Raw genomic sequence first — 21,474 nt, forward strand, 5'->3', positions numbered from 1 at the left:
AGAGAGAGAGAGAGAGAGAGAGAGAGAGAGAGAGAGAGAGAGAGAGAGAGAGAGAGAGAGAGAGAGATAGAGATAGAGATAGAGAGCGAGGAAAGGAAACGGTGCATCGACGAAATTTATGGCAAAGTGTAGAATGAAATGTGAAAATGGGTTGCGAGCAATGCAATAGATCGCTGGTGTTATAGGCAAGGGCCTGGCCAGTGTTAAGCACATCATCAGGGTGTGTCGATATATGTGCCGATAGAATATGGTTGCGATGTGCGCACTCACACACAATAACATCTCCGTCTCGCTCTCTTCCATTCAATTGTGCGCTGTGTGCATGCACATTTTTGTCTGTCTAGCTCACGAAACAATTTATCTCTTGCGCTTACGTGGTTATTTCCATTTAATTTTTCATATACAATTTTATAGTTGTGCGCGCCGTTGTCCGCGGCTGACACAAGAAGGAAAACTGAGCGCGCGGGCAAAGGAAATGCGCACAATCATTAAATTCTGTATGCATATAAAAATGTGATTTGAATGCATATAAAAAAAATATTTGCCCCGGCAAAAATGGAATCATCGACCAGAGACAGCGTGTATGTGCATGCGTGAGTGTGTGTGTGTGTATGAGAGAGAGAGAAAGAATGCGCGACGCGCACAGGAGGCAAAATGAACAGCAAACGATACACACAATGTACACACTAGCTTGAACGGCATCAATATTGACGACACAAAAAACATATGTTCATGAAAAGCAGTAATAAAACATAATAAAAGAGGAACGAAGAATGGGGAAAAAAGGAAGAAAAAATAAAATAAAAGAAACACAACAAACACCAAATTGTGTGTGAGTGTATTTTTTTCATTTTTGATACTTCTTTTGCTTGCACTGTTTCTCTCTCTCTCCCGCTCGGTGCTCTCTCTCTCTCTCTCTCTCTCTCTCTCTCTCTCTCTCTCTTATTTTTCAGCTTGCCGTACACACATTATTATTTCGTTCTGGTTTTCTAGTGTGTACATCTCAAAATGTGCTAGCAGTTGAACGACGACCGTTCCACACCGAACAACATATAAACAACGCCACAACGACGAAGACGACGCTGAATAGTGCAGCAGAATTAAAACCCTAGAACTGATCTCTGTGTGTTTGATAGTGATCATAACAGGCAAATCTTACTATTCATTATTCATTTGGAATAACGAATTCGATCGGTGCGATCGTACACAATCGGTAACATCGATCCGATCTGATCCAGCAAAGTTCGTTATTTGGTTGCTTTTGCATATGCCATTCGGCTCACCACAAATTTGGTTGCTCTTTTTTTCTTTTCTTTTTTGTGCTCGCGAATTCGGCTTGCATAGCAGCAGAAACACGATACATATGGATTGAGAGAGAAAGAATGAGATAACCCGAGCAAGAGACGAAGAAGTTTCAATTTCAAGGCAACAGACACTCCAGAAAAAAAAACAAAACAACACAGAAAAAAAATGTCAATTTAATCGAAGAGTTGATTCAACAATGATCAACGGTCTTGTGAATGGTGTATGAGTGAGTGAATGTGCATATGTTTGAAGTGGTCAAACGAATTTTCGGCGGTGTTTATCGAATGATCGAAGAATAACTCATTTGCAAAACTGACGAAAAAAAAAATAAACGAATGAAGAAGAAACAGTTCGTTGATTAGTTCGCAATAAATCGAGTGAAAAAGTATTAGTTCAAAATAAAGCGGATCACTGACGTTAGCAAATATTTTAATGAATGTGCGATTTCGTTTTTGCCGAATTTTCTAAAACCGACGAACTGTTTTTTACGTTCTCGCATATTTTCTTGCTCTGCGTGCGACAGTTGATATATGTGTGAATTTTTTTTTGGAGAGCTGAAATATACGAACATCGATGTGTATGAACACACACACACACACACACACACACACGCATTCAAAGAGTCGAAAAAAAGAAACATCAAAGGCACAGAGCAGCCGGTGTGCAAATGCTAATTTAACTAGAGCCACGACATCGGCATATATATTCTCGTCGGTTCAAATGTAACCAAAAGACAAAAACAAAAAATAAACGGACCGAAGAAGAAGAAGAAAAAAAATACACTGAATTACGTGAATCGTGCCATTTTCACTTTCGGATTTATGATTACTGTATGTAAGCGCGTTCGCAACTGGACATACAATACAATAGACATTCATAAAGGAATGAAAATTTTTACACGCGATTCGAGGGTATGACAAGAAGAAATCTGAGTACGGCGTCTTAGCATATTTTTGTTTCACCGTTGTTGTTGCTTTCGCTTGTTGTTGTTGTATTTTGATTGGTGTATATGCTTCTTTTCAGCCTTAAAATGTACGTTTTGAACTGACCTTCAATGATCTACTGTTCCGCGCCCACATTCGTACTTGAAATCCACTCATTCATAGTGTCGTTTTGTGTTAATTTGCGCTGCTGCTGCTGCGGCTGCCGCTGTTGTTTTTAATATTCTTTGCGTATATTTTTACATCGAACAGACAGAGAGATTCTCGCATTCCCACACACACAGTGTGCATCAATCTGCTGATTTCATTCCACCGATTTAGAAAACAAAGCTTAACGTTTGCTAACCGTTTTTTTCGCTTCGTCTTCTGTACTTTTGTTTCGACGAAATCGTTCAATTAGAATACGAAAGACGAGATAAATGAAAAGTGAACCAAAGCGTAACGCAAAGAAAATAGAAAGAGAATTATCAAGAAATTGCTAACTGTCGCAAGTGAAACGAAAAAAAAAAAACAAAGAAAAATGTGTTATGTGGTGATAACGTGTCGCAGTTTGGCTTGGTTTTTACTTACATTGGTGGCAGATCTGTTTATTCTAACGGCCATGAAAACCCCAAAGTGGCTCGAAGGACCGCAACCATACATTATCAGCGATTCAGTAGCTGAGAATACGACCATAACACGATATCCATCCGTTGGAATAAACACACGGTTTGTCACCATTTGAAAATTATTTCGCGTTTTTTTTCTGTTTGTATTTAAAACGTGATTATTGGCATAAACAATAATCAATCGTTTCAAAAAACAAATGTCAACTAGCTAATTAATGACGCATTTATTCTAAATTCCAGTTGTGTTCTAGTGAACAAAGTCAGCTTCACTTGTGGCCCATTCGATCATGATGGCTTAACAACAGACAACGATCATTATCCACTGCCATGGAAATTTGCCAAAGTCTTCATAGTTCTTGGTTTTGTTATTATGACACTGACGTTACTGTTAACGATCGCAACATTCTGCCGTCAATCGATATTTGGCAAGAGCATTCACACCGTCACCGGATCAGCTCAAGCACTTGCAGGTAACTTGAGATGATGATTTCACATCATATCCAATACAGGGTTGTCAATTTTGCATTTTAAATAAAATCACACAAATCAAATATATTGAACCATTTTCAAAACATAAATCAGTTTATTTTATTTATTTTTGCAAAATTCTTCAAATCAAAATAATTGCACATTTATTTGTTCATTCTGAAATCTGACAATCCTGTACCCATATCACCATTAAATTCAATATAAAGCGTCACAATGCAGTTGGAATTGATCATTGATTGAATGAAAATGTGTTGTTTTTTTTCTTCAAAATTAAATGCTCAGCAATTTGTGTGTTAATCGCTCTGTTTTTGCATCCGTTTGCGTGGGGTCATAGTCGTGTTCAACGTTTGTGTGGTGCGGAATCATCAGCTTATTGGCCATCCGATTGCAAGATAGGTAAATTGAAAAAAAAAAAATTACACTCTAATTTATCGATTGATTTTTTTTTTTCATTTTCAAACCACTGATGAATTTTCGGTCCCAACCAAAAAAGAATTTTTTTTAGCAAACTTTTGAAAATTATCCAACCATTATTTAAACCATTGTGACAAACAAATTCCCTCAGAATATTTTAGTTTTAAAGTGCAACATAAAGTTCGCAACGGTTCATTTGTTTGTTGAGGAAAAAATATTCTTTCATTGAAAAATGCTTTGTGTTTTTTTTAGGTTGGGCGTTGTATTGCGCCATTATAAGTGTGATTCTTGGCTTTATTTGTGCATCGATGAGTCTAAAAGCTGAGTCGGCCAATATGAATATCAATGTAAAGAGACGCATTGAGGCGGGAGAACGATTGCTTTGCGTCATGTAAAAGACGGCACCAGCTTTGCGATATCGGTCAAAGCTGGAAGAGTGTGCTTAAAAAAACTGTACAATGTACATTGTACATAGGTTTAATTTGGTCTTCATAATGAAAATTATCTCAGGAATCACACACATGCACACATTTTGAAATATCACACATTTTTTACACCTTGCCATTTAAATGCACACGAAAAATCAAATGCACAATGTTTTAATACTTTCAAAACGTAAAAAAAAAAATTCGTTCAGTAATTACCAATATCATGAATTTAAAAATATCAATTGAAGAAGAATTTTGTGTTTTAGATTAAAAATTTTTTTAAATAATTTGGCATTTGCACCTTAAAAAATTGAGACAGAATTACCATTGAAATCGATTTTTCGTGGCATATTTTTTTTTTCAAATTTTTTGATTTTTTTCATACTAAAGGAAGTAAAAAAATAACCAACTGTAAGCACATTAAAACGCAACCCAAAGATGTTAAGAAAAACGGCATTTGCGACAAGCAAGTAAAACGAAACGAATACATATTGTCGTTCCGAAAATATGGTTTCACTTTGCAAGTGAAATTTATCGGGCAAACACACAATTCCTAAGAAATAATAGCTGTATCACTTAGTGATTATTTATGGTTTAATTTTTTTTTTTCTTTTTGATAAAATGTTTCATTGTAGTCAATGCAATTAACTTAATTTCTTTGTGTTATTATTCTCTCTTTTCTTTTTTGAATAACAACTAACAATGTAGAAAAACAAAAAGTGTCTTTCATTGAGTTCGTTTTGTTTTTATTTTCAAAAAGTTAACTTGATCGAGTACTATATTCCATTCGTTGAAGTTGATCTTCGTACGTTTGAATAACCATCCACCATCAGCGAACTCGCGCTTATCTCTGTAAGTATAATGCCATTCATTTATTAAAAGATATCTCCAGCTGAATGTGACACATTACCAATTACATTGATGATGAGTTGCGTGGTGTTGATCAATGCTCGGGCTATATTTCGACAGCTTTGCTTATCACCAAGAGAAAAAAAATTGAATGCATTCCCCATTTTCGAATGTCTGGTATTGCATCATTGCATCATACACGCACACTCATACACACTCACATTACAAAGATTATGTGTGCATCGCAAACGATTGAGACATGAAAAAATTCAGTTCAAATCCAAAATTTAAATGCATAACCATCTTTATTAAATATTTTTTCTTCTGCGTAAATCATCATTTTTCAATCTTTTAAAAGCAGTCAGCTCAATCTATACTGAACGAAAAAAAAAATTTGTCATAATTCAAAGTTTGTCATTGGCATTTGTTGTTTTTCTTCTTCTTTGAGTCAATTGGTGTCGCTCGATGGCGTTTCGGTTTTATTTTCAACGCTTTTACGTACGTGATCGCAAGCGATTTTTTCATCCTTTTTCTTTTTCTTCTTTTACTTATGCAATTTATTGTATGGGATCGAAGATCGAAATTTTTTCATAAAAAAAAAGTATAGAAATAAAACCATTTAAAAGTTGAATTAATTGTTATATCTTAAAAAGTTTTTAGTTTTTTTTATCCCAAAACACACATAAAATTAACTAGAAAATTTCATTCGATAAGCGATATCGTTGATTTGGGACTCCGTGCAGTTTTAACTTATTCAGCTGCTGGTGATTGATTCTTCTTTTTTTTTTTACACAGTATTGGTTTAGTTTTGCTTCATTTCATGGTTGAGTTCAAAAATTGTAAGATTAACATGATTTTCAGTAATAATTATTCAATGATTTATTAACATTTCAGGTGGAAACACAGACCATGAAATTTGAAATTCCATTTTTCGTACAAAATAAAAAGATGAATTTCTCTCAAAAAGATTACAAGAAAATGGTTCATTTGTTCATTTCATTGCTTTGTTTTTTTTGTTTTCTGTTTTTTGTTTTGTTTTCATTTTGTATATAGATTTTTGTGGCATTCCTATTCGTTTCTTTTCATTTTATTATTGAATTCAATTGAATTTTTACTGTTTGCTTTCGTGATCTTTTTTACCATAATTTTTACTATGTATTTAATTGTTTTTCCCTTGTTGTTTCATTTTGTTTAATTCTTTTTCAAAGTGTAATAAAACGAAAAAAAAAAATCATTTGATATTTTGATATATAATTTCTAGCTATCGGCTAATGAAGTGTAACGATTTCCTATAGAGACTGGTGCGTTTGTTGAAAGGTCGGATTCTCGTTGGAAGCGTGCACCTGATTTTACCTCTTCGAAGGCTGGTTCGTTCTTCTTTTTTCGAAGCTCCTCTTTTTTCGCATCGCCCAGCGTTGGGAAGTATTCTTCGTTGTTGATATCGGGCAACGCGTCCCTTTTTAGGCGCATCGGCATCAACGATGGTGCCCTAAGTGCCGGACTAACGTACCTACCCGTTGACGATGCAGCCAAACCGGATGCAGCCTTCTGTGATTTCGAGCTTTCTTTTTCGGCTTGACTATTTGCTTTGCCTTCGGCACCACCACCCGACACCTTTTTCCATGCACCCTTGTCACCATCGCCATCTTCACCGTCTCCATCGCTGCCTTCACCATCCGAACCCGAATAATCATCATCGTTCAATTGTACATTCTGAATTTTAAGGCCCGTATAATCTACATTACGTTCTGCTTCTGCGAAATCTCTCCATTCGTCCTCCTGAAAAGTGCATCATTTGTTGAAGAGAAGAAAAAATGAGTCAAAACCATTAAATTGTATCTAAATTGCATGGCAAAATATGTTTCATGTAATATTGGAATGGATAACAACACATCAAGTGATGACCAATCAATTCATGAGAGAGGGTATTTTAAATGAAACAAAACATCGTTTTGACCAAATAAAAACTATCACTTTCACTGCGTTCAACGTGTTAAACTATGAAACAATAGTCGCACATGTATGAACACGCAAGCACACACACACACACACACATCTACAGCATGTATACATATCGGAAACGACTTTACACACAATCGTCAGCATAGAACATATATAGATATATCCATATGTATATATTTATTGGAACATTTTAGAACACATACTTCGGGTGCATGCAATTGTTCGCCGCTCTCGGTTTCCACACCACCATCTGACTGCTGTGTTGACTGTGGTTCTTTGCGCGGTTTCACTACTTCATTTCGCTTTGTGGTGTCTTCCAATTTTTTCACAAATTCATCGGGTGTTGCAAATTTCTTGGATTTTGTCTTTTTGCGATCTTTTTTCGCGAAAAAATCATCCAAATCCGCCATTATTGATGTTCACTCGCGCTCTGCAACTTGTCCTTAATTAGTTGACGTTTTTCTTTCTCTTCCACTCACACACTCTCTTACTTCACCGATTCCGCTCTTTGTGTGGTGTTTTTTTTCTTCTTTCTTTCTCTCTTTTTCTTCTCTTCTTCTTCTTTTTTATACTGTCGTTCTTTCGTTTCGAACACCAAAGGGAACTTATTTTCTATCTTAACCACAACTTTTTGACCTGAAATTTATTAAAAAATGCGGAAAAAGAAAATTAATGAGCGCAAATCGATTACGATGCAGGATATTAACTAATTCACATAGCACGATTGTTGGAACAACTATTGCAATTACTATGTGTGAAATGATTTTTTTCTTTCTTTCTATAAGCTATATAAATTAGATTGCACGTACTTTCTGCACACTTGCGTTCCGCTGATTATCAATGTGGACTTCGATGACGTTCGTCAGCATGAAAATGACATTTAGCGCGAAGCGAGTGTTGCCATCTGGCGTAAAAATGACTGATTCGATTTCGCCGCCACGAATTTCTCGAACGTACTTAAGGTTTTAAGTACTGACCGCACGTTTTGTGTTTACGTTACTGCAATGGATTGTGTCGACAATAACGATATCATTGTGGATACGTTCTATACCAACCTTGATTTTTCGATATGTGATTAAAAATTAAAGTTTGAATTTTACTCGAAATCATTGTTGATGTGCCAGACTTTTGTTCAAACTTTGACTCATTCTGAAAACCGATTTTCTTTTTGAAAATCATCCACTTTATATAATATACACATGGTTCTTGTCTTTTTGCTGGTTTTTTTCTGTTGTATTTGTTTATTATTTCAAATCATAATTTTATTCCATTAAAATGTTTTACATGCTTGCAGCAATGACTCTCTTTCTCGATTTTTTCTTTCTGTTGGGATTGAGTGTGGTGTGCTTCAACTGAAATGATCATCTAAAGAAGATTTATGTTTTTTTTTTGTCTTATTTAAATCTAGGGCTGAGAATATATGAGTTAGAAGCTGACTGATCGCTATTGCACTAAATAGACAAAAATTGCGATTGAATAAAATATATATGTGTGTGTGTGTGTTGCTTAAGCACAACCACTTCGCAAATGGTGGTATTGTTTGCACAACCGAAATAATCAAAAATTGATCACTCTCTTAACAATAGAACTCTTTTTGCTTGTTTTGTTATTTAATTAAGAACTAATTTCATCAACTGATTTCACTATTCTATAGCATATGCTCCTATTATTTTATATATGTATTAAAAATAGATTATTTTTTTTTGTCATTTATCATAATATTTTGCTTAAGCTTAGATTGGATTAAAATTCACAAGTGCTGAGTTTCTTTGTTGACAACAAAAAATGAAGGTAATAAACCAAATAAATCCAACAATTTCTTGGAACCATACAAGAATAAACCTAATTAAAAAAAAATTAAAATGGAATGGAAAACAGGTTCCACATCAACTCTTTTGAGAAAATATTGCATCGCAATGCAATAAATATTTTTTTTTTTTTTACATTCTGAATGTAATTGCATTTTTACTCGTTAAGGAGTAAATGGAAAATTCAAATAAAATTAAATAATCACTTTGGATTTTTAAAATGAATGTTGTGAAACGTCACCGTCAAATAGGTGCTTGAGACATTATGGTAAAATGGTATTCAATGCAAACTCATCAAACAATTGGTTTTATTCATAAACAAAATATGCATCTCTTTCAATTGAGAACATTTTTTTGTTGTTTTCTTTTGATAAAGTGCCTAAAGTTTATCTATACATGGAATGTTTCTGTTTGAAATACATAGGTATATTATTGTAAATATTTATTATTTTGTTTTGTGTTTTTTGTTCATTCTTAAATCAAGACATTCGAAGAGATTTGTTTTTCCTTCCTCATTCACTGTATCTTCACTGAATGTAGGAAAATATGCCAATTTGATAATAATTGAGGCCATGCTATTTTTCATGTTTCAAAAGACGATGTTGACATTACCCGGGGAGGAACCACTCTTAACGGAAAATCTGATGAATTTAATTGTGGATGCGTGGCAGTATCACAAGAAATACTCAGTGGGTCATTGACCTTTTGCAACAAAAAAAAATCAAGTCGAACAAAGATTACATGGAATTAGAAGAGGAAAGGGTGAGTTTTCTGTTAGAAAAAGTACATATTCCACATGGAATTTTACATGAAAATTCCTGATTTTACCTTTTTCCCAAGAAAAACTATGTTATACACACATTCAATTTGGAATGGTAGCTCAATATATTTTTTGTTTGCTTTGTTATTGATTTCTTCTTTTTGTTAATAATCAAAATTTGATCCTACAAATTGTCTTAAAATACAATAATTTGTTTTCTTTGCTAAATTCAATAGATCTGATCCATTTTAAAATATTGTCATGTCATTCGTGGTATTTTGTGTGTTACTAAGTGGAAAAAAATAATAATTCGAATGTTCGGTTTGTGCAATGAGTGCGTGGGCTGAGGGAAAAAAATCATTTTATTTTTATTCAAATTAGAAATTGCTATGCATGTGCATTTTATTGCTATATTCTTTGACTCTATTAACTGGCAGCACTTTTTTCAGAGGCAAAAGTGTTTCTATTCTTTTTGTTACTGTTGTTCCACAACAAATATTCTGCATAAAGTGATGTGTAGCAAGTGACTGAAAAAAATGAATGAAAAAGGATTGAAATGTGGATAAATGCCAAGGAAATGCAATCAATATGCATATGCCCTAGCACTTTTCTCGATTTCATTTCCAAGTGTTTGGTTTTGCTTTCATTCGATCTGTAGAATATTTCCATTTGGACCATTTGGTTATACATTTTTTTTTTCTTCATTAGATTTGTTTTTTTATTGATTACCAATTTAGATTCTAAAACAATTTATCTTTTAAATTGGTATAACATGTCAATTAATATCCAAAACAAAGCAATTCTAATTGCTGACAATTTTTAAAACGGCTGATCAAAAGCTAATCATCGGCTTTGATTGATATCATTTGGGCTGGAAGGGGATGTTGCTTTCTTTGAGTTTTGGTTTTGGCACATCATCGACAGTTCTATTTTGGTAATATTTTGTCTTCAGATTGATGTCGTTGAATGGAAGAGCCAAGATAATGGGATAAACTCCGAGCAAAAAAACGTCGATTTGCGGGAAGGAAGATAAAATTGTGCACAAATCGCGTGATGTGTTGAAAATGTGACAACTTTCTTTTCATTTTTCTAAAGTTATATGAAACATTCGTGAGAAATATTTAGATATTGTGTTCACTGCGATGAGTGAATCGGTGGGTGGAATTTATTACTTCCATCACACGAATCAACTGTTTTTTCTCTTGAAAATGTTGTTAGATTTTAAGACAAATATATATCAAGTGTTCATGGTCATGTAGAGAGTGTTATAGATTTAAAGTGATTTGTCAAATTTCTTCTTATCTTATCATTGCCTCTATTTCCATCACTATCCATAAGATTGACACAATTTCAATGTCTGTATAACTTATCTTTTATCTTCCTAATGTCCTATAATAATGTGTCGAAACTGAGCCAATTCCGAACAATTTCCCTTATTATTCAGAAGAATTCTTTACATTTAAAACTGTGAGCAGTTAAAATGTTCAATAATTGCCTTGACTTCGGCTTTTTTTTTCTTTTCCTTTTTTGGATGGACCATCGATGGTTATTTAACAATTTTCTTCATCCCATGATGATTTTTTATATGACTTTTTTTGTTGGTTATACAGAAGTATGTGCTCTGGCTATTTTTCTTTGTCTAGAAGCATGAATTGGTGCTCTCTTTCTGGAATAAATGCGTTTTTTGTATAAATGTTGCTTAGCGCTGGTTTCACTTAGAAAATATCAATTTCGTCGTATTTGCGATTCCAATATTCGCCATTGTATATCCAGTCCGTTAGATTCGTATTCGGATTAGTCTTCAATGCAAACCATCTGCAGAGAAAGTATGGATAGATTCAAGATTTAACAAATTGCCTCACTTTTTTTTGGTTTTAATTGTAAATTGCAAATTTTACTGACTTTGGCTTCCATTCTTCTTTTCTTGATTTCATCGCCTTTCGGGAGTCTCGTTGTTTTTCTTCTAGGCGCGTTTTTTCCAAGGCAGCACCATCAATGTCGCCCAACTCAAGCTTACGAACATCGGGCCGGAGTCGAGAGTCAGTTGAGCACAACCGATTTGGTGGCTTAATATCGGGCATTTCATTCAGTGTCATCGCAAACAATGTAAACTGATAGAACTACAAAAAAAAAAGAGTCGGAAATGTGTTAATGAAGGAAAACCGCAGAAAATCGCGTGGCGCGATAAGAAATACTGTATTTTTCTTTGTTTACTTCTGCTGTATTCGGTGGACGTGGTTCAGCCTCCCAAATCATTTCAGAGTGCGGTATATCGATTGAATAAGTTGAATCACATTTTGGGAGATCGCCATCAGATGGCTCAGGTGTTTCCTCCGGCTGAAAGTCATTACAAAGAGCAATCATTGATTGAATGGAAACACTCAAAAATGCTGTGTAAATGTAAAAAAAAAGTTGTGCATATACAATACTCACCTCCTGTATCGATAAGCTTCTGAATGAGCTCATTTTCAGGCTGTTCAATTTCGATAAAACTTTGCGCGGTGTATGTGCCGGTGATTCATTTGGGCTTTTGCTGCGCTCGCTACGCCGGAATTTGTGGGCATTTTCCTTCAAGTATTCCTCGTACGATTCATAATCGGTGCTCTTAATAAACTCCGTCCATTTTCCGTAGATGAAGCGCACACCTTTCTCGCTGCGTGATCAACAAAATCAAATTGATGAAGGAGGTTAATGGATATCGATCGAATGAAACAACAAGTTATTTGTTGAATGGTGCTACAGCAAGGAATCTAAAATGTGTTGCCTCAGAAGAAGCTCAAGTTAGTCGCTGAAGTGAAATTGTACTCACTTTTTATCATAAATGGTTCCTTCGACACGATGCAGATCTTTTGACGCCCAATTGGCTGGTTTGAATGACAGCACCGCTTTGATGCCATTTGTTTTATTCGTAATTTCCATTGTACCGTATTGTTCGATCCACATTTTGCCAACGATTATATTATGAACACAGCAATTGACATTCGACCATGTGTAGGCCTCGTTCCATTTGGGCAATTCAACGGTGACAACCCCTTTTGGTTGAATTTCCACGCTTTTTCCCCAGAATTTTAATTTCGGATGAATGGCACCGCTGAACTTAAAGTGTGGTGCGTCAGCATGAAATGCCGATACTGGTGGATGATGTGACACTTGCTCGCAAATTATTCGAAAATCAGCATTCTGGTATTCGTATGTTTCGCCCAACAGCGGATTGAATGGTTTACCCAAACGTTCCCAATTCGATGCCAATGCTGATACAGCAAAGCCTATAGTATTTTTTTACGGAAAGTAAATCGAAAATGAATCACATCAAGCTCAGATCGATTTGGATTTGGCCAATATTCAAAATGTCATTTACCAGCTACATATTTCATACGTTCGATGGGATCCTCTTGTTCGGCGGCCAATCGCAACAGACGAGCATATTCCATGTATTCCGTCATCCGTTGAAGGAAGCTTAATGGTTCGTTAAATATGACAGGCATTGTGATTTTGCTCAATTCTTTACCGATACAATTTTTTAGAACAGACCAAATGCTGAAATCATTGCGTGAGAACATGGGCGAAGGCAACGAAGTTCTGTAAATTGACAATTAAATGGAAGATGTAAAGAGGAGAGGAGAGAAAGAGAGATATTGAGAAAAAAAAAATAACAACAACACCAAGATGAGAAAAATAAATAGAATAACATTCTTCATTTGCCTAGAACGAAATTAATACGAATTAAATTAAATTAGGTTAAGATAAGCATGTGTCGATAAACGTAAATTAGTGTGAGATTGGGGCTTTATTCAATTTGATTCATTCCAGATATATAGTTCGATAAAGCCAAATAAAACTATTTAGATTTCGACTTTGGATGCAACAAAAATGAAAATGAACACATCTGAATATATCGATGCAATTTTGTAAACGATTTTTTTTTTGGTGCAAATGATACGAAACATTTGTGAAAATATTTCCCATTTTGTGTATTAAAAACGTGTTGTTTGGTTCCAGTGTGGTCATGTCTTCCTAAATCTGCATCTAATTACGCAATACTTTCTAAGCTAAATCACTAACAATTGCAAATGTGATTTATGCCCATCATGGAAAATGAAAATGGAAAAAAAAATGAATTGACATTGAAATGATTAAAATATCGAAAAATGAAATGTCATCATAACAAAAAAAAAAACTGTCAATGCAGATCTTTAAGCAGCGAAATTTGAAAATGAATGGATGAAATGAACATTTTTGGTGTTTTTTCTGTCTTCAATGGATGATTATCAAACATAATTTAATGACAAAATTAAGCTACCACTACTCGACAGAATGTTTAAAAAAATTGATAAAAATCGCACTAAGCTTTGTTTTTCACATTTAATTAAAATTGGATCCAGTTTGTCTGCACTTGAATTCAAATACTCAAATTTGGAAATACATAACCGTTGCTTTTTCTTATGGTTTTTTTTTTTCTTTTATGAAAGTTTGTTTGTTTTGACTAACCGATGATTTTTCATTCGAACAAATAGCTAAAATTCGTCTGAAAAAATATGTCTTGAATATGCCAATGGATACGAATGCAATAAGAAGAAATTCATTAGGCACACGATTGTTTTGATTTGGCTGCTCTTTGGTTAAAATAGTGGCGAAAACAAAATGACGATTTGGTGTGAAAAATGAAAAGAGCAATCGTTCGCATTTTCCATCGAAAAGCGTTAAATTAATTAAATATTTATTATTGGCTTTCGGTTTTGGATTTCAAAAAGTGTGTAGTGTGTTATTTACATAGCCACGTGAAGTGTGTATGTGTGTGTGTGTGTGTGTGTGTGCGTGAGAGAGACTAAACACTGAACACTTAAGTAGGCATTAAACGGTTAGTGTTAAAATGAAAGGAAAAAAACAACAAACAAACAAATGGCACACAAAAAAAAGATAAGTAAATTACAGCATTATTTTGTTTCTTTTTGTTTTTTGTTTGTTTGAATGGAAAAGAAATCACCTGTGCTGACAAACAGATTTTTGCTCTTCATCCTGGTAATTAGCTTCGGCCATAATCTTGAATGGATTTTTTTATTTGATTTTATTTCGTTTTTTTTTCTCTGTGTGTATTGACTTGGCTTCTCTTTTATTTCGATTTGAGTTCTTCTGAGTCTGAGAATTGATTTTTTTGCCTCCAAAAACTTTCTCTGTTTATTTGGTTGTCTATATATCGAAATCGTGCGTTCGGGTAAATCAGAGATATTGCATTTGTTTTGGTTCGATTGGAAACTGTTTTTTTCTCTTCAATGTTTATCGAATTGAAGTACAATTTGTTATGCAGTTAAAATTGACAACAGACGATTGTGATCACAATGGTTCGTTCAAAAATAAATGGTTTCTGATTTTTTTTCTTTTTGTATATTTATGTTTTATCTGTGAATATTATCGAATTTAGATACACTTGATGATTGAATTACACTGTCTCTGTAAGATAGAATTTATTCAATTAGATTTTATTGTAACTTTCGTTGAAAATCCAATAACAAGAATTTATATTGTTCATCCAAATTGAATGGCAATCGGTGCCTTTTTTATTGTGCCGAAAAACAAAATGAGAGACAACGGATCGTAGCAAACATAGCATTGAAAATCAAACGAAAATTTATTGAAAATAAATTTTGCGTCGCCCGCAAATAAATCGACAGGTATTAATTCATTCGACAACTACAATCAATTCAAACGAATCCGCCTTTTTTGCGGCAAATTTTATTTGACCTCTTCATATAGCGCTTATGTTTTAAATACGATCTCACATCTCGTTATCAAAGTGTAAATTATGATTTGCGCACAACAATGAAAACACAATTGTTTCGTTGTTAGTATCTATAGAGTGCTTTGTGTGTGTAAGCTGTGTATATAGTGAGGAATTATATTTGTTATTTTCCGTCTGAGTGATTCTGAAAATGGGCAGCGTTTAATTTTTTGTCCATCTCTTGTTTTTCTTTTTCTTTTAATTTCCTGTTTAAGTTCATCAATGACAACGCAACGCAGCTCTTTTGATAGATCATCGTCAAAAGTGGAATACATATCTCAGAATGTAATTTTTTAAAAACGCATACAGCGACTACTGCAGTAAATTGGCATAAAACGGAACACATTACACATGAAATCAGCTATCAACATAAGTTTCATGTACTAAAAAAACCACACTTTTGTGGGGGAAAAGAACAATGACTCTGCTAGAATGAAAGATTGTTCAAGACAAGTCCAACAGCAACAACAACAGTAGAAAGTGTCAAATAAAATTTGCAAACTAGCACACCCGAAGTTTATTCATATAATTATCACAAACTCAAATGGGCCCAATCACAATAACTTAACTGAAAAAACTTCAATTGACATTCAATGGGTGATTATTGTTCACCGGGTTATTTGTATTTTTCCTTTGTGATTCGAAAACAAGAAAACCATTGAATTGATTCGTCTTTTCGGCGCAAACAAGAAACAGAAACTATTTAAACAAAATACGATCTTCTTATCGATTGGAGTTGAATCTATGAATCTAGAATTGAGTGGATTTGCCATTCAATTGGTGACGCCATCATCACAAATTCACTTTGATCATAGTCAGCACGACCGAACAAAAAAAAAAAAAACTGGCACAAAATTGATTTTCATCCTTTCTGCTAATGCATGTATTCCACGTAAATAGAAGCTATTATATTCCACGCGGGCGACAACATAAACTGTAAACAGAAGGTTTGGACAATACGATTGTTTGAAACGGGAGTAAAGTAGAAAAATACGACAAAATATCGCTTGAGTTATGACACACACTACCGAACGAACACACAATTCGCGTCGGCAATTGAGTAGAAAATTATTATTCGTTAGAAGTGAAGTCTGAACGGAGTGTGTGAGAGAGGACAAAAGCAAGCAGTTAGTTATTCGATCGGTATGCTCCTCTACTGAAATCGTGATAGATACTGGATTGTCAGCAGAAGTAATCAAAATTCGATGTGTTCTCACTCTCTCTGTGTGCACGACGTATGCCATCGCGCGGTCGCTGCCTCAACAACAACAAAAGCAAATTATCTATGTGCACACGAGCGAACTCAACTCAGCACACGGCGACTCTTCGTATCGCATCCAAGAATTTCGAATTCCGTGTTTATATATCTGAAGCACTGGCAAACATGTCTAAATGTTGAAGCCTTTATAAAAATATACATGCAAACATCGAATGCGATTGAAAGCAGACTTTGCACGCGAATCGCGTGTGTTCGAACGATCACACGGTAGCACATAGAGATGACATTCGATTTCGCGAGTATTCCATGTGTTTTGGTCTCTTGCCCGCGTTTTACATTCTCGCAATTGTATTCGTACCATAAAACAAACGCTGAATTTGAAACACCATCAATTGGCAATTTTGTGCTTGAGACTCTCACATATGCAGTCTACGAGATAAACACACATCGCGCGATTATCGGCTAATATGAGCCATACTTCTCTTGTTATTGTTTTGTTTTTTGATGATGACATGACGGCCAGCTTACACAATCATGAAGTGGATGCACTGACACCGTGTTATCAAACTCGGAAAGGTTTCATAAACGATTGAATATTTGCTCAACAAATATAGTCAGTACTTGGCAGTGAAATAAATTGAATTGAATTGAATTGAACATTTTGTGATTTAAGTTTGGGTTTGTCGAGGCCTGAAAATCGAAGCATTAAGTATAAAACGAAGAAAATGTGACTGAAACGATTTTTCAAATCTGCCAGTTCTCTGCGCCGTGGAAAAATATCCAATTTCAATGGTTTTGAGATTTTTGATTGAACCATTATATTCAATGTTGCCATTGTTGATACCCGATACAAAAATATAAAATTTGAAATGCTCATTTTTCAGCATTGCTCGCTTTAGAATTGCTCCTCCGATTTCCAATAATGGAGCACGTCATCGCGTCACACTACTACTTTAAAATCCATCATTATCAACACAAAAGAGCACAATCGACTAGGAAAGTTTCAAAAAATGGATTTTACTTTTCCGTACACAACGTGTCAAGGAAAAGTATAGGAATTGGTGCCGAAAACTTTTTTTCGCAAAATTAGCTTAGATCATCATAAAAACTCATGAAACGCGTAGAAAACCACTTTTTGTGACACTTTTCCGTTCGTGTGCCGTCGTTGTCATTGTCGTAGCTGTTTGTTAACACGATAACTCAAAAAATAATTGAGATAATCCAAATCTGAAAGTCCCAAAAGTGTTGTATCCAATAAACTTAGTTTAAGTTCGAAGATGAGCTATTTTCGATTTGACCCTGGGGTACTTGCCCTAAGAAAAACCCAAAAAAATTGACACTTTTGTATAGGAGGTACCTGTAAATCGACTCCGATTGGCTTCAAACTTTCTGGGATTTCATTTTTTGAAAGAAAAATAAGATTGTGAAAGTTTGAAACCAATCGAAATCGATTTACGGGTACCTCCCATACAAATTATTCGAAATTTTGATTAAAATTACCGATTTTTGGACAATTTTGTATGGGAGGTACCCGCTAATCGATTCTGATTGGCTTCAAATTTTCTGAGGTTTCATTTTATTCAGGGGAAGAAATAAGATTATGAAAGTTTTATGTTGATCGCATTTGCAGAAGTTTGATTTTTTGTCCTCAATTTTTGTCGAAATTTTCTTGGAAAAATTTGAGGGCCAAAAACCAAACTTCTGCAGATGCGATCAACATGAAACTTTCAGAATCTCATTTTTTCTCCAAAAAATAAAACCTTAGAAAGTTTAAAGCCAATAAGAATCGGTTAACGGGTACCTCTCATACAAAATTGTCGAAGTTTTAGTTAAAGTGACCGATTTTTCAATTTATTTTCTTTATTTTATTTTCACTGCCTTTATTTCAAGAAAATTCAGAAAAAATAACCAAAAGTACCAACGGACAATGCAGGCCAACGGTACGGAAAAGTTCGGGATTACCAATGCAATTCTTTTTATTGTTGGAAAAGTGATCAGATTTCGCGTTCTTTCAGTCATTCAAAGCACGTTACGCTCGTCGTCAACGTGGTATGAAAACCACAAGGGGATGGAGAAGGCAAAACATTGGCTTTTCATTCAATTAGGTAAATTGTGTTTCTATTCCATCAATTATCGTGATAAAGAAGGCAAATTTACAAAATCAACACGAATCGAAAAGTAAGAGGGTAGAATGAACTGTCTTTCAAACAGAGCAAAAAAGCAACATTTTTCCATCCATAGCTCATAGACTTTTTTTCGAAACGAAATATTTTTCAGGACTAATAATTGTTTTCGAAAATAAATTGCTTTGAATATCATATTCTGCTCGAATATGTAGTATATAAATTAATGGGCAGCTTTTGCAGGTTTCAAATATGTCTACTTTTATCATATTTTATGTTTTTATATATGTCTTTCACAAGCTTCCATTTTTTTTTATGTGACTCTGCTTCATCGATGACAGTTCATTTGAAATAGAACAAAGCCTAAAAGAAATATGAAATGGAGAGATTTTTTCCCCGTTGATTTTGAATAGAAATAAAACAGAAACGAAGGACAGTCAAACCGTTGGTTGAATTTGACTAAAGCCCATTGAAAAACGCAACGGAATAAATGAACACTTGAATGAAAAAAGTGAATCAAAACGAGAGAGAAAACTTTATTTTCCCAGTGTGTGAACCTCTGACCTAACCTTGTTATATTCGATGTTGCACACGTAAGGCAAAAGAGTAAAGAATTTTTTTTTACTTCCGTGTGCGCTTCCGCTGGAACTATCTCTTGCTCTCTCTTTATTTTTCCGGCCGTACATGAAACTGAGTCGCAAAATCGATTGAGATTGTATTTAATTTTCAGTTGGGAATAGATAAAAAGCCAACAACTTTCATATATGAAAGCATACTTCAAACACTTTTTATTTTGCAATATGTAATAATTTTATATACGACGCAGGTTTCGTGTAATTAATCGAAGTGAAATGAGCCTCGGTCATGATATAACCTTGAATACCAAGAATAAATGAACATAAACCAATAACAATGTAAGCCAAATGACCAAGTGCCAAAATTGAAAATGCCCACGACCGAATTATTTTTATCGCATATTTACGAGCAACATTTGTTTTTATATCGAGGATGTGGAACAACAATGGAGCATCATTCGGGGAATTCACTTTTTTCTTGTGGAATTTTTCGTCCACTATTCACAATGCGGTATGGTTCGAACAAAGGGTCCAATCGAAAATCAAGTGGAAAATATTGTGCACTTTTCAACACTGTTGTCACATCGTGAGCTCATGTTCGTTGCGCACAATTCCTTTCGATATTGCCAACCGAATTATTGAATTATTTCTCCCTTCCTCTCTCTCTCTCTCTCTCTCTCTCTCTCTCTCTCTCTCTCTCTCCCTCTCTCCATCTCATTTCGATTCTGTTTAGGCCTGCTTAATGTTTGAATGAGTATACAAGCTCAAATTAGTTGGATACGCAAATCAATCGATGGTATTGATATAACTTCTGTATATTTGTCGTTGTTGTTGTTCTTTTTCTTCTGACTCATTCTGTCTTCATCATTTTTCTTTCCAGTGTTGAGTTAAAGCGAGAGTCGTCAATCGAGACTGGAATGGAAGTGGTGCATTTTGGGCGAACAGACAAATGTATGACCGACACGCAATAACGGAAGAGATTCCTTTTATGTTAGTGTGTTCTAGTCTTGTGCACAATGGATGATAATGACAATAACAAAAAAAAATGACAGTGATGAGGATGAAAATTATGCTTATGATGAGGTAAATAGGTACTGGTAAGTATATGGTTGTGTTGTGTGTGTTTATTTTTTTTCTCTTTTCATTCTATTGTTGTTTTTCGGCGAGCGAAGCAAACAAAATGGATATGCAATTATCAAACGTAACATATAGAAGAAATATGCTTGATGGGCAGAAATATAGACAGCAAATAGCCACATTCACCATTTACATGTACACGAACGAACACTGATAGAAACACATGACAACACACATTTTCACGATAAAAACAAAAACAGCAACAACGATATATGTAGAATATGGTATGGTATGGAAGAAGAAGAAAGCGGCTCAAAAATGGGGAGGAAGCAAACAACAGGGGATAGGCTATTAATGCATATACAATTCTAAAATATCATACAATACGTTTTGTGACCACGACAGAGAGCGGTAGAGAGATAGAAATAAAAATGTTTTGTGTCAACTTTGAAAGTTTTTATGCAGTTTTAGCGCCATTTTATGCCCTTACGCATATTCAAGCATACGGCACGAACGAATGCGGGGGGAAGGGGATTTTTGATCGGTAGAGTCCACTCAAAGTGGCTACAATGAAATCCGTTCATTTCCTGTGCGTCTAAAATTGGGACTGTGACGTGATTCATTACGGCCGAAACTTTTCCGTTCCAATGGACGACAGAAGTCTAATGGAGCATTCGTCTATTACATCCTGTCGTACATGTCACAATTTCATTATTGATGATAGTCCGCTCCAAAATCGACAACGAAATGAACGTATGTAAAGAAGATGGCATATTCTGACTTAAGTTTAGTTCATATGGGCAATTCAAACATTTAAATTGATATTGCATGTTTGTGCATGAAATAGAATCCAAATTTATTGCAGGAATGCAATCAGAGGGGATGGTTATCATTACAACAAATGGAAAATCGAGCGAAAGGATAGAAAATAAAACAGAAAATCAAACTAAAATAAATGCCAACAACAATGGAAATCATAGGATACAAAATTTAAAATTGATTTGTTTTTTTCGATTCACACATACACTGAGTCGGAAGTAGCGATTCATCGTGATCATAATGTCAAGCATCGTTCTCAATTATTTATTCTGCGCTCTCTCTCTCTCTCTCTCTCTCTCTCTCTCTCTCTCTCTCTCTCTC

General features: G+C 34.7%; 3 protein-coding genes and 1 long non-coding RNA gene across 18 annotated transcripts in view; 2 read left to right on the top strand and 2 right to left on the bottom strand.

The window, feature by feature from the left end:
* Positions 1–1,018: 1,018 nt before the first annotated feature.
* LOC129577571 (LHFPL tetraspan subfamily member 2 protein) lies at positions 1,019–4,904 on the top strand. Of its 2 annotated transcripts, none has more exons than XM_055464892.1 (5): positions 1,019–2,237; positions 2,329–2,954; positions 3,095–3,324; positions 3,626–3,739; positions 4,010–4,904. In XM_055464892.1, exons 2-5 carry the CDS (start codon positions 2,767–2,769, stop codon positions 4,150–4,152), a joined length of 675 nt encoding a protein of 224 aa, XP_055320867.1. In that variant the 5' UTR covers positions 1,019–2,237; positions 2,329–2,766; the 3' UTR covers positions 4,153–4,904. The 2 variants fall into 2 exon arrangements, with proteins under 2 accessions (XP_055320867.1, XP_055320866.1); XM_055464891.1 differs by having other exon boundaries at positions 1,019–2,216.
* A 756-nt stretch (positions 4,905–5,660) lies between these two features.
* LOC129577570 (protein CDV3 homolog) lies at positions 5,661–7,887 on the bottom strand. Its single transcript, XM_055464890.1, has 3 exons — positions 7,806–7,887; positions 7,200–7,632; positions 5,661–6,813 (listed from the first exon to the last, which is right to left on the bottom strand). Exons 2-3 carry the CDS (start codon positions 7,404–7,406, stop codon positions 6,292–6,294), a joined length of 729 nt encoding a protein of 242 aa, XP_055320865.1. The 5' UTR covers positions 7,407–7,632; positions 7,806–7,887; the 3' UTR covers positions 5,661–6,291.
* Positions 7,888–9,881: 1,994 nt separating this feature from the next.
* LOC129577572 (oxysterol-binding protein-related protein 1) overlaps positions 9,882–21,474 on the bottom strand; it is a 21,580-nt gene continuing 9,987 nt past the window's right edge. For 8 of the 13 annotated variants that reach the window (XM_055464900.1, XM_055464896.1, XM_055464897.1 and 5 more), the window contains exons 11-16: positions 12,923–13,143; positions 12,374–12,830; positions 11,998–12,217; positions 11,779–11,901; positions 11,467–11,684; positions 9,882–11,379 (exon numbers count right to left, since the gene is read on the bottom strand). In XM_055464900.1, coding sequence (XP_055320875.1) covers positions 11,280–11,379; positions 11,467–11,684; positions 11,779–11,901; positions 11,998–12,217; positions 12,374–12,830; positions 12,923–13,143 — 1,339 coding nt within the window. In that variant the 3' untranslated portion in view covers positions 9,882–11,279. Of the gene's footprint in view, positions 11,380–11,466; positions 11,685–11,778; positions 11,902–11,997; positions 12,218–12,373; positions 12,831–12,922; positions 13,144–14,548; positions 15,013–16,300; positions 16,516–21,474 lie in introns of those variants that run through there. The other 5 variants (XM_055464904.1, XM_055464903.1, XM_055464906.1 and 2 more) reach the window with 4 other exon arrangements.
* Positions 17,142–21,340, top strand: LOC129577575 (uncharacterized). Of its 2 annotated transcripts, none has more exons than XR_008689020.1 (3): positions 17,142–18,664; positions 20,138–20,354; positions 20,430–21,340. It is a non-coding gene; the product is annotated as an uncharacterized LOC129577575 (long non-coding RNA). The 2 variants fall into 2 exon arrangements; XR_008689019.1 differs by having other exon boundaries at positions 20,138–20,340.

Source organism: Sitodiplosis mosellana, unplaced genomic scaffold (genome assembly GCF_009176505.1).
Source record: "Sitodiplosis mosellana isolate CC-2019 unplaced genomic scaffold, AAFC_SMos_1.0 Smas_scaffold_6197, whole genome shotgun sequence".
In the NCBI taxonomy this organism is placed as follows: Eukaryota; Metazoa; Arthropoda; class Insecta; order Diptera; family Cecidomyiidae; genus Sitodiplosis; species Sitodiplosis mosellana.

Bases quoted from the DNA above. Each gene is read 5' to 3' on its own strand.
- LOC129577571 (XM_055464892.1), top strand. From the start codon at position 2,767: ATGTGTTATGTGGTGATAACGTGTCGCAGTTTGGCTTGGTTTTTACTT. The intron at 2,955-3,094 runs GTTTGTCACCAT...TCTAAATTCCAG, and splicing joins TCCGTTGGAATAAACACACG to TTGTGTTCTAGTGAACAAAG. The intron at 3,740-4,009 runs GTAAATTGAAAA...TGTTTTTTTTAG, and splicing joins GCCATCCGATTGCAAGATAG to GTTGGGCGTTGTATTGCGCC.
- LOC129577570 (XM_055464890.1), bottom strand. From the start codon at position 7,406: ATGGCGGATTTGGATGATTTTTTCGCGAAAAAAGATCGCAAAAAGACA. The intron at 6,814-7,199 runs GTATGTGTTCTA...TGCACTTTTCAG, and splicing joins AACAATTGCATGCACCCGAA to GAGGACGAATGGAGAGATTT.